The 16194-nt window shown below is 41.9% G+C and overlaps 1 protein-coding gene across 1 annotated transcript; it reads left to right on the plus strand.

Annotated features, from left to right (window-relative positions):
• The first annotated feature begins 2306 nt into the window (after positions 1 to 2306).
• LOC133891510 (U-box domain-containing protein 4-like) lies at positions 2307 to 5119 on the plus strand. The gene is made up of 2 exons (XM_062332239.1): positions 2307 to 3778; positions 4574 to 5119. The coding sequence occupies exons 1-2, from the start codon at positions 2381 to 2383 to the stop codon at positions 4661 to 4663; spliced, it is 1488 nt and encodes a 495-aa protein (XP_062188223.1). The 5' UTR covers positions 2307 to 2380; the 3' UTR covers positions 4664 to 5119.
• Positions 5120 to 16194: the final 11075 nt, after the last annotated feature.

Genomic DNA, 16194 nt, shown 5'->3' on the forward strand with positions numbered 1-16194 from the left:
ATGAATATTAAAAAATTCAGTCGAAATTCATGGCACATTTTTCGCATTTTGTTTGTGATAAAAACCCACTCTAATTCCATCGAAAATCGATCAAATTTATCGAATTTCAGTAAACTTTAAGAAAAAAAAGCTCAACATTATAAAATCGATAACTAATTTGTCTGAGCTTCAAATAAAATGAAACAAAATTTGTTGGTTTTCTTGTAACATGATCTACATGATAAAATTATTTATACTCATGAAAAAGTTATATATTTTATGTGGAAAAATATACTTGTTAAACATAGTTAAATGCATAGTTAATTTTTTGCTAATCCAAAATTTATGAAACTAATTTTCTTCTTCCATGATCCTATGTTTTAAAAATACACAAACTCATGGAATAATTATTGTAACATGCAAGATTGAGTAAATATTTTACAACTAGATTAATTCATAACTAATCCATCACACCTTCAAAATTAATGAAACCACTTTTATTAGTTTACTTATACTATAATTTTCTAATAAAAAATAATGGTAGATATGAAAAAGTTAATTAGAGTGTTGTTCCTTATCACGTTCGCTTTATGCTTGTGAACTTTGTAAAAATTATGAAGAAATTAATATAACTCTAAATAAAGTGAAACCAATTTTATAGTTCTTCGTAAGGTACACCCTACATTAAAAAAATGTTTTTACATGTTAAACTTTTTCTTAACATTAGTTAATAAATGAGTTGCACGCTTCAACCTTTTTTTTTCCAAACTTTCTCCCTATAATATATGATGTAAATGAATTTTTTATAGAAGGTCTTAGAATTATCTATAGTTTTTTAAGGATTTTTTTGTGATTTTTTATATATATTTTTATTTTTTGAATTTTTGATTTCAAATTTTTTAGAATTTGATGTAGATCGAATTAATGGAATATCGTTGATTTCAATTGAATATCCACGAATTTTGAAACCCTGCTGCCACCCCATTGTTTGCCACTCCGCTTAGACAATCCTTAACTATTTTACTTTCATTTCGTTCTATTTCTAATTCTTTTTTTCATTTCTATTCCCTTTATTTTCTCTCATCTTTAACCGTTTCTCTTCAAATAAATTCGCGAAGAAAAATAATAGAAATCTGTCTAAAAGAGAATGAGTATGAGAATCTCTTTGTTAAAAGAACTATTAAAACACTACAGAAATAAAAATCCTTTAAAAAATTATAAATCATGATATAAATCCGTTAGGTATATTCTCATGCCTTCCGCGGGGCGCAGGTCGATCCAACCCAGCTGTCGCGTCGATCTTCCCCACCAAACCTTTTAACCCACTCCGGGCCACGTGGAACTCGGGCAAAACCGTCTATCCACCCGATCCGGAGGGCTACAGTAAAATACATTGCCCCTCTTACCGGTAAAAATCAATAGATACTGTCGCGACAATATAACGAGATACTGTCGCGACAATATAACGAGATACTGTTGCTACAGCGGTACCGATACAGTTCCACTGCAAAATCACTGTTCACGTACTCATATTTTTACTGTTGCGCCTGCTACAGTAAATGCAGAGGATCGGGATCCCCGTCCACACCGCCGCGGAGTGGTGCGCAGTGGCAGCCTGGCAGGACCGTCGGCTTGCATCCATTCTGTTAACCTGGCATGACACCAAAAGTAACTACCACCTGGCATGGCACCAAAAGTAACTGGTGGTGGTGCTGTTCCGTGTTCACTGAGGCACTGACAGCTACGCACAGAGCTTTACTGGCCCCGCGTGTCATTGGGGTAGGCTTGTAAGCAAGGAGTGGGCTAGCAGCAGGCAGAGCAACACATACACCTGCTTCTCTCTCCACAGAGGAAAAGGGTTGGGATACAAAGATCCACACCGCACTCGCATCTCTTCCGTTTCGGTCTCGGTGTGTGAGTGCGCACGCGCACGCGCACGGACATACACAGCAAGAGTACACGTGTATACTCCTTGGATCTAAAATAAATGTCATTTTAAATATTAACATATTCTCTAACATATAAATTTTACTATTATTTTTATTATAATATATTAATAAAATATAATATTATAAAAATACTTTTCAAGATAAACCTATCCATCTTATTTTTAAATATACAAATTCAATATATAAAATAATTTATAGTTAAAATTCAAGAGACCCTTATTTATATTATAAAAATACTTTTCAAGATAAACCTATCTATTTTATTTTTAAATATACAAATTCAATATATAAAAATAATTTATAGTTAAAATTCAAGAGACCCTTATTTTTGGAACGAAGGGAGTACATCAGTACAGCGACCAACAACCCGGCCACCTTCCCCTCATCATCACTCGCCAGTCGCCCACCCCCACCCTCCGTCGCGCCTCTGCCCGCCGGCCCGCCCGCCCACCATGGTCTCGCTCGCCGGCTCCCAGATCCCCTCGCCCTCGCCCGGGCAGAGCCCCTGCGCGTCGGCACGGCCGCAGCGCCACACGGGACACTCCATGCGCACCATCCGCTCCGCGCTGCTGCAGCCGGACTCCTCCCCGGCCTCGCCCACCGCTGCGGGGGGTGGCGCCGACTCGGACATCGAGAACCTCACTGACTCCGCTATCGACTTCCGCTCCGCGCTGCTGCAGCCGGACTCCTCCCCGGCCTCGCCCACCGCTGCGGGGGGTGGCGCCGACTCGGACATCGAGAACCTCACTGACTCCGCTATCGACTTCCACCTCAGCGAGCTCGCGGCAACCGCGTGTCCCACGCACCCCACGGCCGTCGCCAAGTCGTCCTCCGCCATCAACGCGGCGGCCACGGAGCTGCTCGAGCTGTCGCGGGACTTCTCCGACTACTCGAGCTTCAACTCGGATATATCCGGGGAGCTCGAGCGGCTCGCGGCAGCGGCGGGGGCCAGATCCGACGCGCCGGAGACGGGCGCCGTGGATCTGAACGACCTGGAGACGGCGGATCTGTCGGTGGACTCGGCGCCGCTCGAGCGCGTGGAGCCGTTCGTGCTGGCGTGCGTGCAGGCTCTGGGGCCCGAGGCCGCGCCGGACGCGCGGCGCGCTGCGGCCGGGAGGATAAGGCTGCTGGCGAAGCACCGGTCCGACATCCGCGAGCTGATCGGCGTGTCCGGCGCCATCCCGGCCCTGGTGCCTCTGCTGCGGAGCACCGACCCGGTGGCGCAGGAGAGCGCGGTTACGGCGCTGCTCAACCTCTCGCTGGAGGAGCGGAACTGGTCGGCCATCACGGCGGCGGGGGCCATAAAGCCGCTCGTCTACGCGCTGCGGACCGGCACCGCCGCGGCCAAGCAGAACGCCGCGTGCGCGCTGCTCAGCCTCTCGGGCATCGAGGAGAACCGCGCCACCATCGGGGCCTGCGGCGCCATCCCGCCGCTCGTCGCGCTGCTCTCCGCGGGCTCCACACGCGGCAAGAAGGACGCGCTCACCACTCTCTACCGGCTATGCTCCGCGCGCCGTAACAAGGAGCGCGCGGTGAGCGCCGGCGCCGTCGTGCCGCTTGTGCACCTCATCGGCGAGCGCGGCAGTGGGACGTCGGAGAAGGCAATGGTGGTTCTGGGGAGCCTTGCGGGCATCGCCGAGGGCCGTGACGCTGTGGTGGAGGCTGGCGGGATCCCTGCGTTGGTTGAGGCAATCGAGGACGGCCCAGCCAAGGAGAAGGAGTTCGCCGTGGTGGCGCTGCTGCAGCTGTGCTCCGAGTCCCCCCATAACCGTGCGCTTCTTGTACGAGAGGGCGCCATCCCGCCGCTTGTCGCCCTATCACAGTCCGGCTCTGCCCGTGCCAAGCACAAGGTACGCAACGGCAACACCAATTAATTTTTTTACAAAGTTAAATAGTTCTCTAACTTTAGTTTCATCCTAGTATTCGTTAATGTCATTTTGGAACCGGATGTGATTTTCTTAATTTTATTTGAATAAATATAACAATGAGGGTAATTGGCAGATCAATGTTGAAGTGTCCAGCGAATTCATCAGTTTACTACTGATTGTGCTAAACAGTTTCCAGCGAATTCATCAGTTAAGAGTTTGATTGAAGTCCGATTGACACCAAGTACTGAAAAGTACACTAAACCTAGACGAAGGAAAGTGGACTGTACATGTACTTGTGATTTAGGTAGATTTCTACCTGTTCCTAGGAAATGCTTAGTGGTACTTTAAAAGGTAAAAGGCCATCATGCTCAAGTCAGGTGTGACCTCCATGGCTCCATATTCTTTTCACATTGTGGAGATAGGCACTTGTTTATTTTTCACATTTCACATTTCTCAAGTACAGTCGAGGATCTGCTAAATCTTCAGAGTGCAGCAAGTCAAAACTCCAGTGCTTTTGACCCTAGTTTGGTCCTTCAACGAAACAACATATCTCGGTGTTTGTTAAATAAATAAAGCTCTTTATTTCTTGTGAAAACATTTGGGGTTCATTAAAATGGGAAGGCTACAAATATCTTGTGGAAGGCCTGACTTGGAGCAAAACTGCCCCTCATTTGTCTGGCTTACCATGCTTGTCCTAATCAATTTCGTTGAATCTGAAAAGTGCTTCTAAATTGTTGAAATTGTGCTGTCACTAAGGTTTTGTTGTATGATTTGCAGGCCGAGACTTTGCTTGGTTACCTGCGTGAGCAGCGGCAAGGGGGTGTCTGCGGAGCCGGACCAGTGGCAGCCACTAGCTTGGCTAGGTAAAGCAAGAATTATGTGGTCAAAGTACGCTTCGCGATGGAGTCTTTGACCTCGTCTGCTCCATTCCCTGATGGAGTCTTGAGAATGGAGCAGCTCGGTAAGGAGGAGACGCGACGCGATGATCGTTTGTAAATAACAGCTGGTTTTGATTTGATGATGTGAATACAAATGCGGTTTGCGAGTGATGGATGGTTTGGCTGGTAAGTTTGCTACTAGCATCAGTTTAGAGGAGGATTCAGGATTGCAGGGGTTGTTAGCAGAGGATTCGGGTGGGTAAGGTCAGTGCTGTTGAACTTGTAGCTGTGTACATGATATTAGGGTGGTAACCGGTGGTATGCTTGCTTGACTTGATCAGGTTATAGGAGAATGTTGGATCATCAGCCATATCTTTGTTTACTTGAAGTTTGGAGTCCAAATTCCAGTGTACCTCGTTTATCTAACGTGATTTGTTTCTGCAAACATCTCGTGATTCCTTTTCGCTCCTAGTGGTCTCACTCCAGTTGAATCCGAGCTGTTTCTGCGAGGTGAGCAAAGCTACATTCTCAACGATGAATACTTTGAAAAGGCTCATTATGAACATATGACAGACATGAATAGTCTTCTATTTTTGCAACTCGACATATGGACCTTTTGCCCAGCAACTAGGTCAGCTAAGTCTATCTTTAACAGAAACTCTAAAAATTCATCCTTTATAATACTATTACAGTATTCTTTATTTTTTCTATCTTCAACAGCTATCTTATTTCTTACCTTTCATTACTCTTCTTCTTCCCTCAAACCTACGTGCATACACAATAAACAGCGATAGAGCATCCGTTTCCTACCGCAAATTTGCCAGAGTCAGCTTCTTCCCGCATCACTATAACGATGAATACCCTCGTAGTTGGAGCGCTGTCTTCACGCGTCGATCGGCAAAAGAGCCAGCTGCACAGTGATACGGTGCGTAAGAGGCTTCCGTTGAACTTGCCTAAAGCTGCATATATTCGAAGTATTTGGTATGGAGATGGGCGTAGCTTACACTGCTGTCATGGATGCTGGAGCTGATGTTTGGCTTGCCGTGGTAGTAGCATACCGTAAGAACTCGAATGTATTGAAGATTGAACTAGCACTTGTAAACACATATCTCATAGGTTACACATTGATGGGATATGAATTACCACCAATGGAAGATTCTGGACTTTAAGATCTCAGCCGACCAGATCTCATAGGCCATCTGCCATGAATAGTGACTCCTTTTAATGACTGCATTAGATTTGCTGTCTATATTATTGGTACCAGAGATGCAACACATGAACCAAAAATGTGTAAATCCTTGCTCAATCTCAAGAACATCCTGGATCTTTTGCCGGACGTGTGACAAGATAGGCCTCACGCCATCACCTCCATCCACTGCATTGCACAGTTCGGATAATCTCAAGTCGCTGTCCTGGCTAGCTGGCCGAAAAAAAAAAAAGCAAGGACCCATGTCCCGGTACCCTGTTCCTTGGCAGTTATCGGTGCTGTTAGAATTACAGGGCCTCATGTAGTTTTAAAAATTCTTAATAAATTTTAAAAATTTATATCGTGAAGAGTCGGTCCATGATGAAGTACATTCTCTTTTAGTATCATATTATTTATGAAGATAAAGATGAAGAGTTTTCTCTTATATATATCTAAAGACCCTACATCATTGAGTAAATTATATAGAATACTAATTAAGAGTAGTTCTTAAATTAAAAATACTCTCATCACATGAGTCTATATAAAAGTTATGTTTTTTCCTCTTTCTCTCTGTGTTGCGCTGTCGTTGCAGTCTACTCCATCCCGGTATACTCTCATTACGCGAGTCTATATAAGAGTTATGTTTTTTTGCTCTTTCTCTCTGTGTTGCGCTGTCGTTACAGTCTACTTCATCCCAGCATCGGCGTGCACCGACAAACGATAGAGCAGATTTCCAAAATCCCCACTCTTGAGATCCTGCACTGGGAGAGAACGAATAAGGTTTTTAGAAAGTGCTATGCGCGACTGCTCAAGTTTTTCATCACAGCTTATCTTCTTGCTCACTTGGGTGTCGTCCACTGTCATCGTCAATAAATCTAACACGTCATCAGCATGATCGATCATGCTGTCAACATGGTACAACCCTCATCCTCAGTAGTCTTCACAGTGCAGGACCAATACGTAAAAACTATATTACTCGTACTTTATTTCCTACAATTTCTAATTTCAAGTATAATAAATTTAGTCATTTGTAGTGCTATCTTACACATATCTAGATTAAGCTCTAATAATATGAACATGCCAGTTTATCAGTTTTTCTCATAAATTATTTATAGATTAAATTAAATTTAAAAGTGTCTTATTTTCTAACAATCCAAAAATCTTATTATAGGCACTTAAGTTTATCAATGGTTGGATTTATCGATGCACTAAGGCCAGATAAGTTTTTAGGTGTGCATTTTAAGAGATGACAAATCAAGATCACTCTGTGACTGACGACTATAAATATCTACTAGGTGGTTAATGGCAAGCCGAAAGGAACCCTTACTGTTGAGTAGGAAAAAAACGTTCACGAATGCCAATACTCTTTGTAGGATGCATTCTTAGCGTTTTTGGTGATCGTCTCTGTGATGTGTACATGCACATATAAAGTGCCAAGGAGCTATGGGATATACTGAATGCTCAATTCGGTGCATCAGGTGTAGAAAATGAACTATATATCATGGAGCAGTATCATGACTACAAGATGGTTGAAAATCGTCTTGTAGTCAAGTAGTCTCATGAGGTTCAGTGCATCGTGAAGGAACTCAGACACCTCAAGATTAATGTGCCCGATAAGTTTGTGGCTAGATGTATTATTGCTAAGTTACCTCATTCGTAGAGAAACTTTGCCACTACTCTAAAGCACAAGAGATAAGAGATTACTGTTGAGAGTTTAACCACGTCTCTTGATGTTGAGCAGAAATCTCGGGCTAAGGATGTAAAAGGAGGCGCATCAACATGGTGCAAAAACCCTTCCGTAATAAAAACAAAGGGAAAGATAATAAGTCAAACAAAACAACCACCTTTAAGAAGAAGAAGATGAACACAACAAAACTATCTTGCTTTGTGTGCAGTGAGATCGAGCACTTCACTAAGAATTGTCTAGACCGCAAGGGAAGAAAGGCTCCGGAAAAGCAGAACTCAAAGACTGATAATGTGGTGATCATTGGCGAAGCTGAAAATAGAGCTGTAAGGTATGAAAATTTACCTTCAGTGTTTTAAGTATTTCAGTCTACTAATTGGTGACTTGATATAGAGCCAATGTTCATGTCTTTGCTAATATCTCAATATTCTCTTCTTATTAGGTCACCCATGATTCTTCCGCCATAATGGGGAATGAGTCACATACTTCTATGCGTGGTATTAGCACGATAGATCTAAAGTTTACTTCAGGAAAGATCGTACAGCTGATAAATATGCAACATGTCCCTACAATGTATAAGAATCTAGTTAGCGGCTTTCTTCTTTGTAGAGACGGGTTTATGATGGTGTTCAAGTATAATAAAGTAGTAGTGTCAAAGCATCAACAATTTATTGGTAAAGGCTATGAGTGCGGTGACTTGTTCTATTTTTTTCTTTTTGATTTCAGAAATAAGTCTGTGAACTATATTTGTAGCAATATTAATGATGATGCTAATGTTTGGCATTCACGATTATATTATTTAAATTTTGGTTCTATGTCACGACTTTTCAGCATGAGTTTAATTTTGAATTTTTTTATAGTCAAATGTTCTAAGTGTCATAGTTGTGTGCAATCAAAACAACCTCGTAAGCCTCACAAGGCAGCTGAGGAGAGAAATTTGGTACCACTAGAACTCATACATTTAGACCTGTGTAAAATAAATGGTGTGTTGATGAAGGTTGGAAAAATATATTTCATGACTTTGATTGATGATGTGACTAGATATTACTATGTTTATTTGTTGAAAATGAAAGATGAAGCTCTAAATTATTTTAAAATCTATAAGTCAGAAGTTGAGAACTAACTAGAGAGAAAAATCAAAAGAATTAGATCGGATCATGGTGAAGAATATTTCTCTAGTGACTTTGACTTATTTTGTGAGGAACATGAGACTATTCATAAGAGGACGCCTTCCTATTCAACCTAATCAAACGGGGTTACCGAAAGAAAGAACCGCACACTAACTGACTTGGTTAATGCCATATTAGACACTGCGAGATTATTTAAGGCATGGTGGGGGATGCCCAGTTGACTTCGTGTCATGTACTAAATAGAGTTTCTATCAAGGATAAGGAGAAAACCCTATATAAAGAATGGGAAAGGACAATACCATCACTTTCTTATTTGCACACTTAGGGATGCTTGGCAAAAATCAATGTACCAATATCTAAAAAGCATATGCTCGGACCTAAAATAGTGGATTGTGTCTTTCTGGGATATGCTCATCAGAGTATTGCTTATAGGTTTTTAGTGGTTATATTTGAGGTACTTGACGTGCATATCGATACAATGATTGAGTCTCATGATACAATATTTTTTGAGCACATATTTCCTATGAAAGATTTACATAGTATGTCTAGACTATCTTTTGAGATAATTCTTGAACCTACTCCACCTCTTGAGATTATTGAACAAACATATAAGCAAGATCCCGATGAGGATGATAGTGATGCTCCTAAGAGGAGTAATAGACAAAGAATTGTAAAGTCTTTTGGTAATGATTTTATTGTGTACCTTATGGATGACACTTTCAAAACTATTTTAGAAGAATTTGCATCTCTTGATGCAGACTAATGGAAGGAGGTAGTCCACAGCGAAATGGGTTCCATCCTCGCAAACGGGACTTAGGAGGTCACAAAACGACTCTATGGTTGCAAACATGTGGGTTGTAAGTGGGTGTTTAAGAAGAAGTTTAGGCCTGACGGTACTATTGAAATGTATAAGGTTCGACTATGGCCAAGGGTTATACCCAAAAGGAAGGAGAAGACTTCTTTGATACTTATTCACCTGTTGCGAGATTGACTACTATCCGAGTGCTACTTTACTTGGCTGCCTCATATGGTCTTATCGTTTATCAGATGGACGTTAAGACATAGAATTGGATGAGGAAATTTATACGAATAACATGATAGGTTTGTAGTAAAAGGTCAAGAAGGTATGTTGTGTAAGTTGTTGAAGTCCTTGTATGGTCTTAAACAAGCTCCTAAGTAATGGCATAAGAAGTTCGATAGAACTTTAACACCTTCGGTATGTCATCAACGTACAAGCAACTAAGAACCTGGTAGATCCCTTTACAAAGGAACTATCATGAAATATAATAGATAATGCATCGAAGGAGATGGGTATGAGACCCATATGAGTTATACCATAGTAGTAACTCAACCTATATGATCAAAGATTCCGTGAATTAGAACATGAGAAGAATAACATATTGGTCTAACAGGAGGAGAGTATCTTTGTTTATGACCCACTCAAATAATGATGCAATACTCTTAGAGATATGTAAGACAGTTTGACTATTACTTTAATGTGTTCTATTGGCTTTAAGTAGCGAATGTGCTAACCTAGAGGGCATTCTTGAAAGAACACACCTATACGAGCCTGACTATTGGTCATAGTCTATGAGACTTGGATGATCTCTAATAAACTAATGAAGAGACCGAGGAGTATGACTTATATACTTCACCCGTGGGGTAGCCTACAGATAGCTAAGTATCAATTATGACTTTAAGTGAAGTTTATTCACACAAAACTTGCAATTTAAGGCATAGTCGATTATCTAAGTTGTGGATTAACTTAAAGCTCTAGGTGGATGTTCAACTCAACAGTTTCAACTGAAACGCTGATATATAAAACAACCTAGGGGATCAGATCAATCTCTATGACACTTTGAGATTGAGTGGGGGATTGTTAGAATTATAGGGCCCCATATAATTTTAATAATTCTCAATAAATCTCAAAAGCCTATATTACGGAGAGACGACCTATGATGAGATCCACCCTTTATAAGTATTATATTGCTAATGGAGGTGGAGGTGGGGGGGGGGGGTTTCTCTCTATATATATCCAATGACCCTCACCTCATTGTATGAATTATATAGACTGCTAATTGAGAGTACCTCTTAAATTGGGAACACTCTTATTACGTGAGTCTATATAAGAATTATGATTTTTTTACCTCTTTCTCTATCTTTTGTGCTGCCGTTGTAGTCTACTCCATCCTGATATCGACGTGTACCAACAAACGGGAGAGTAGGTCTCTAAAACCCTCACTCTTGAGATCTGCATTGGGAGAGGGCGAATAAAGTTTTTGTGAAGCGCTCTGCGTGATTGCTCAAGTTCTTCACCACGGTTCATCTTCCTAGTTGCTTGGGCGCCGCCCGCTATCATTGTTAACAAATCTAGAGCGTCGTCATCAGGATCGATCGTGCCGTCAACACGGTACAACCCGCATCCTTAACAGTCTTTACAGCGTAGGACCAGTACGTAAAAACCATGTTACTCGTAATTTATTTTATACGATTTCTAATTTCGAGTACAGTAGATCTAAGTTATTTATAGTGCTATTTTATATATATCTAAATTATACTATATGAATATGTAAATTTATCAATTTCTGCCCATGAATTATTTATAGATTAAATTAAATATAAAAATATCTTATTTTCCAACAGTGCTGTTTTGGAGAGAAATTTGCTCCATCACTTTGTTATTATAGCATCAGAATATGACCTGTCTGACGAAGCAGGATAGCAAATTAATTCGAGGATGATCCGTGGACGCAAACCCCGTTGACAGCTGCCGGGCTGCGTCCTCAAGCCTCTACAGCTGACCTAGATGTCCCTGTTGCTTAGTACCAAGTGCTATGCCAGGGATGCGACGACGACGTCGATTCGATCCATTTGATCGTTCACTTTCGATGCCAATGTGCAAAGGTTTGACCAACCCGGTTGAAATGATGAGAGAACCAGGGGCGTTACTGAACCTAGGGGCCAAATTTGCGTCTGATTTGGTCCTGTCTCTGTTCTTGAGCCTGAACAGCTTGCAACAGCGAGTCTGCAAATATTTAGCAATATATCTTAAGAGAGTGTACACCACTTGTGCTAGAATCAAAACAAGAGGCATGAACAAGCGCCGTCGGAAGCAAGCAATCATTTCAAGCTTGCTGCCTTCACCAACACCCAAATTGGATGGTCAATATTCTAGAATAACACATTTGGAGGGTCAGCATATTGAAAATTTTCAACAGATTCGAAGTTGGAGACCTATCCAAACGCCAACGGCCACGAAGGTCACACTCCACAGAAAGAGCCAAATTTGAGAGCCCAGGTCATTGACTAAACCAAGAAGCCAAATTTGCATCCGATCTGGTCCTGTCTGTCTCTCTATCTTGTGTGAACAGCTTGCAACAGCAGGTCTTCAAATATTCAGCAATATCTCACGAAGTATCGTGTACCACTCGTGCAAGAATCAAAACAAAGAGGCATGAAGTCAGAAAACCTGCAACAACTTCAAGCTTCAGCACCCAAGCTGGATGGTCATCTCATAGAAAAACGAGAACCAAGCCTGAGCAGGTTCCAAATTGGAGACCAACCCTTCCCACCGCCGACGGCCAACAAAGAAGTCCTTGCTACTCCGCATAGCCGACCGGCTGTCATAAACTATTGGCTCATGATCTGTAAAATCGGCGGCGTGCTCGGTTCTTTTCCTATTGGATCCGTGCGGCTCCTTCGTTCGCTAGCTCGTGTCATCTCGTTACAGACTGTACAGTATTCGTCCGCGCGATGCGGCGATGGTCGGGGTAAAATATTACAGGCAGCACGAAGCCTGCAAAAAAAAAAAATCCTGCCCTGAAGAAATGCCTTCCGTTGCTGAACTGGAAATCTTGGCAGCCGTCGCCGTCTCGCGTCGATCGAGAAGGGGACGCGCCGGCCTTTTTCCGTTCCGTGCGGTGGAGCGGAGAGAGCGCCGAAAGCGGCATTCCGTGTTCCGGTGACGCGGACGCCCATGGTGATGCTGGCCCGTAACGGCACGGTCATGTGCGCCGGTCGCGGCGCGAGATGCAACCGTTCTGTACCATCACCGCACTGCGCTTCTCTCTGCTTGGAGCAAGCTAGTACTGGGGTGAGGGACCATGACACCACGTAGTCATGTACATGGACCCAGTCCGTGCATCCAAGACAGGCAGTGGGCAGATAACACGCATCGACCAAGATAGTTCTAAGTCACTGTATAATTCATTTTTTAGCTTTATTAAGTGGTTCTGTACTAGCTTACATCTCTAACCACGAGTTATCGCGCAGATATAGTTCCGTACTTCCATAGGAGTTCCTTCTCTTTTCCTCTTCTTCATGCTTGCGGTGTTGTCTATAGCAGCCTTCATGATTTAAATGGTTAGTAGGAATTGTTTTGCTTTAGCAATACTACCATGCAACTCCGTAGGTGTTGTACCAATATAGTCGGTCCTAAGCCGAGGTTAAAAAGGAGGATTATGATAGGTTTAACGAGCCAACGTAAACAACCAGACACTCTTATGGAAATGAAATCTAAAAGAAATATGTTAGGGTGTAACTCTCTTAGTGACGTGTCATATCTGAACTCGGGCGTGGTGTTAAACGGGCAAGACGCCGGCCATCACTCCCTTAGTGACGTGCCATATCTTGATCTGGATACGGTGATAAGTGGGCAAGAATCGGATCGTCACATCCTTAGTGGCATGCTACATCGGCATCCGGGTGTAGTGAAAAATAAGCAAAGGTCTTCATATTTGTCTCGGTAGGTGCGAAGGATAAGTTAGCTAGCCGAGCCAAGTAAGATCCGTGTAGGTAGTTGGAACGTGGGATCCCTAATAGGTAAGTTGTGAGAGTTAGTTGATATAATGGTTAGGCGACATGTAAATATTATATGCATCCAGGAAACTAAATGGAAGGGATAGAAGACGAAGGAGGTGGAGAATACCGACTTCAAGCTATGGTATACGGGGGACTGTGAGTAGAAATGGAGTTGGTATCTTGATCGATAAGAGCCTCAAAAATGGAGTGATGGATGTCAGGAGGCACAGAGATAGGATTATCCTGGTCAAGTTGGTTATTGGGGATTTGGTTTTGAACATTATTAGCGCGTATGCCCCTTAAGTACGTCATAATAAGAGTGTCAAGAAGCAATTCTGGGAAGACCTGAATGACATGGTTAGTAGTGTGTCTAGTAACAAGAAGCTCTGCATAAGAGAAGACCTTAATGGCCATGTAGGTATATCTAATGTAAGGTTTGAGGGGGGGTGCATGGGGGCTTTGAGTTTGGTGGTAGGAACCAAGAGGGAGAGGATGTCTTGAACTTTGCTATAGCCTACGACCTGATAATAGCTAACATATTCTTTAGAAAGAGACAATCCCATTTAGTGACCTTTAGTAGAGGCAATCATTCTAACCAGATTGTTTTTGTCCTTGCAAGAAGAGAGGATAGACATGCTTGTTTAGATTGTAAGGTGATACATGAAGAGAGCGTTGTTCCTTAATATAAGCTTATGGTGGCTGACTTTCGCTTCCGCATATGTGTTCGACAGGACAAGGACATCAAAATCGTAAGAACAAAGTGGTGGAAGCTCAGAGGAGAGGCGACATAGAACTTTAAGGAGAGTGTTATTAATGACGACGGCTCTTGGAAGGAAGGAGATAATGCAAAAGGACATGTGGATGAACATGGCAACTTGCACTAGGAAGGTGGCTTTAGAGGTGTTTGGGGTGACCAAAGGAAGCATGTACGAAGCTAAAGACACTTAGTGATGGAACGAGAATGTTCAGAAGGCTATCAAGAAGAAGAAAGAATGTTTCCGACGCTTACACCTTGACAGAATTGCGAACAACATAGCGAAGTACAAAGTGGCAAAGAAGACCGCCAAGCTAGCTATGAGCGAAGCAAAGGGTCGAGCTTATGATGACATTTATTAGTGGTTGGGCACAAAGGGAGGAGAAAATGATATTTATAAGATAAAGATCCGTGAAAGTAAGACGAGGGACGTTAACCAATTCAAATGAATAAAGGATGAGATTGGTCGACTTCTAGTGGGAGATGATGAGATCAAGACTAGATGACGAGTACTTTGATGAAGTGTTCAACAGAAAGAGCGAGAGCTCTACCACTGAACTGGATGAATCTTTTGATGATACTAACAGGAGATTTGTACAAAGGATTCATGAAGCTGAGGTCAAGAAAACTTTAAAAAGGATGAAAGGAGGCAAAGCGATAGGCCTTGATAGTATCCCCATTGAGGTGTGAAGATGTCTTGGAGACATAGTGATAGCATGGCTAGCTAAGCCCTTTAACCTATTTTTTGGTCAAACAAGATGCTCGAAGAATAGAGGAGATGTATATCAGTATCAATCTTCAAGAATAAGGGAGATATTCAAAGCTGTACTAATTACCATAGAATTAAGTTGATGAGCCATACAATGAAGCTATGGGAGAAAGTTATTGATTATTGCCTAAGAAGAATGACATGCATTACCAAAAATAAATTTGGTTTTATGCCTCGGAGGTCGACCATGGAAGCAATTTTCTTGATAAGACAAGTTATAGAGAGATATAGGGAACAAAAGAAGGATCAACACATGATATTCATTGACTTGGAGAAAGCTTACGAATACCAAGAAATGTCATATGGTGGGTCTTGGAGAAACATAAAATCCCAACAAAGTACATTACCCTTATCAAGTATATGTACAATAATGATGTGATAAGTGTTTGGACAAGTGAAGGTGTCACCGATGACTTCCTGCTTAAAATAGGACTACATCAAAAGTCAGATTTAAGTTATTATTTATTTGCTTTGGTGATGGGGTGTGATCAAAAGGGACATTCAGGGAGATATCTCTTGGTGTATGCTCTTTGCTGATGATGTGGAGCTAATTGACGAGAGTAGGATAGGGGTTAATAGGAAATTGAAGTTGTGGAGATATACTTTAGAATCAAAATATTTTAGACTTAGTAGGACAAAAACCGAGTATATGAAGTGCGGTTTGGGAGAATGTGTTAGTCCCGGCGGAGAGGTAAGAAGGATACCTTTCTATATTTGTGATCATGCTACAGAGGGATGGTGATATCGATGAAGATGTTTGTTATAGAATCAAAACCGGATGGATAAAATGACGTCAAGCTTCTGGCATCCTATGTGACAAGAGGGTGCCACAAAAGCTGAAAGGTAAGTTCTAGAGGATGACGATTCAACCTGTGATGTTGCATGGCGCCGAATATTGACCAACTAAAAGGCGATATATCTAACAAAGGTCTTTAGAGTCACATGTACATAACGGGATACTGAGGCGTGCTGATAATATGAAGAGAGTTAGAGATCAACCAAACCTAATATGAGAGGAGTCTGTAAAAAGAGACTTGAAGGAATAGAATATCACCAAATAACGAACTATCACGGATCAAAATGCGTGGAAGTTAGCAATCCATTTGTCAGAACTATAACTTATGTTTCAGTTTTTTTATACTATTATTATTTTTATTTTTTACTATTACTAGTATATTTATTATCATTATTATTTTC

This window comes from Phragmites australis, chromosome 14 (assembly GCF_958298935.1).
Source record: "Phragmites australis chromosome 14, lpPhrAust1.1, whole genome shotgun sequence".
NCBI classification, from domain to species: Eukaryota; Viridiplantae; Streptophyta; class Magnoliopsida; order Poales; family Poaceae; genus Phragmites; species Phragmites australis.

What these genes read in the sequence shown, in the direction of transcription:
- LOC133891510 (XM_062332239.1), top strand. Translation starts at nt 2,381, where the DNA reads ATGGTCTCGCTCGCCGGCTCCCAGATCCCCTCGCCCTCGCCCGGGCAG. An exon ending in CTGCCCGTGCCAAGCACAAG is followed by an intron (nt 3,779 to 4,573) that starts GTACGCAACGGC and finishes TATGATTTGCAG; the next exon opens with GCCGAGACTTTGCTTGGTTA.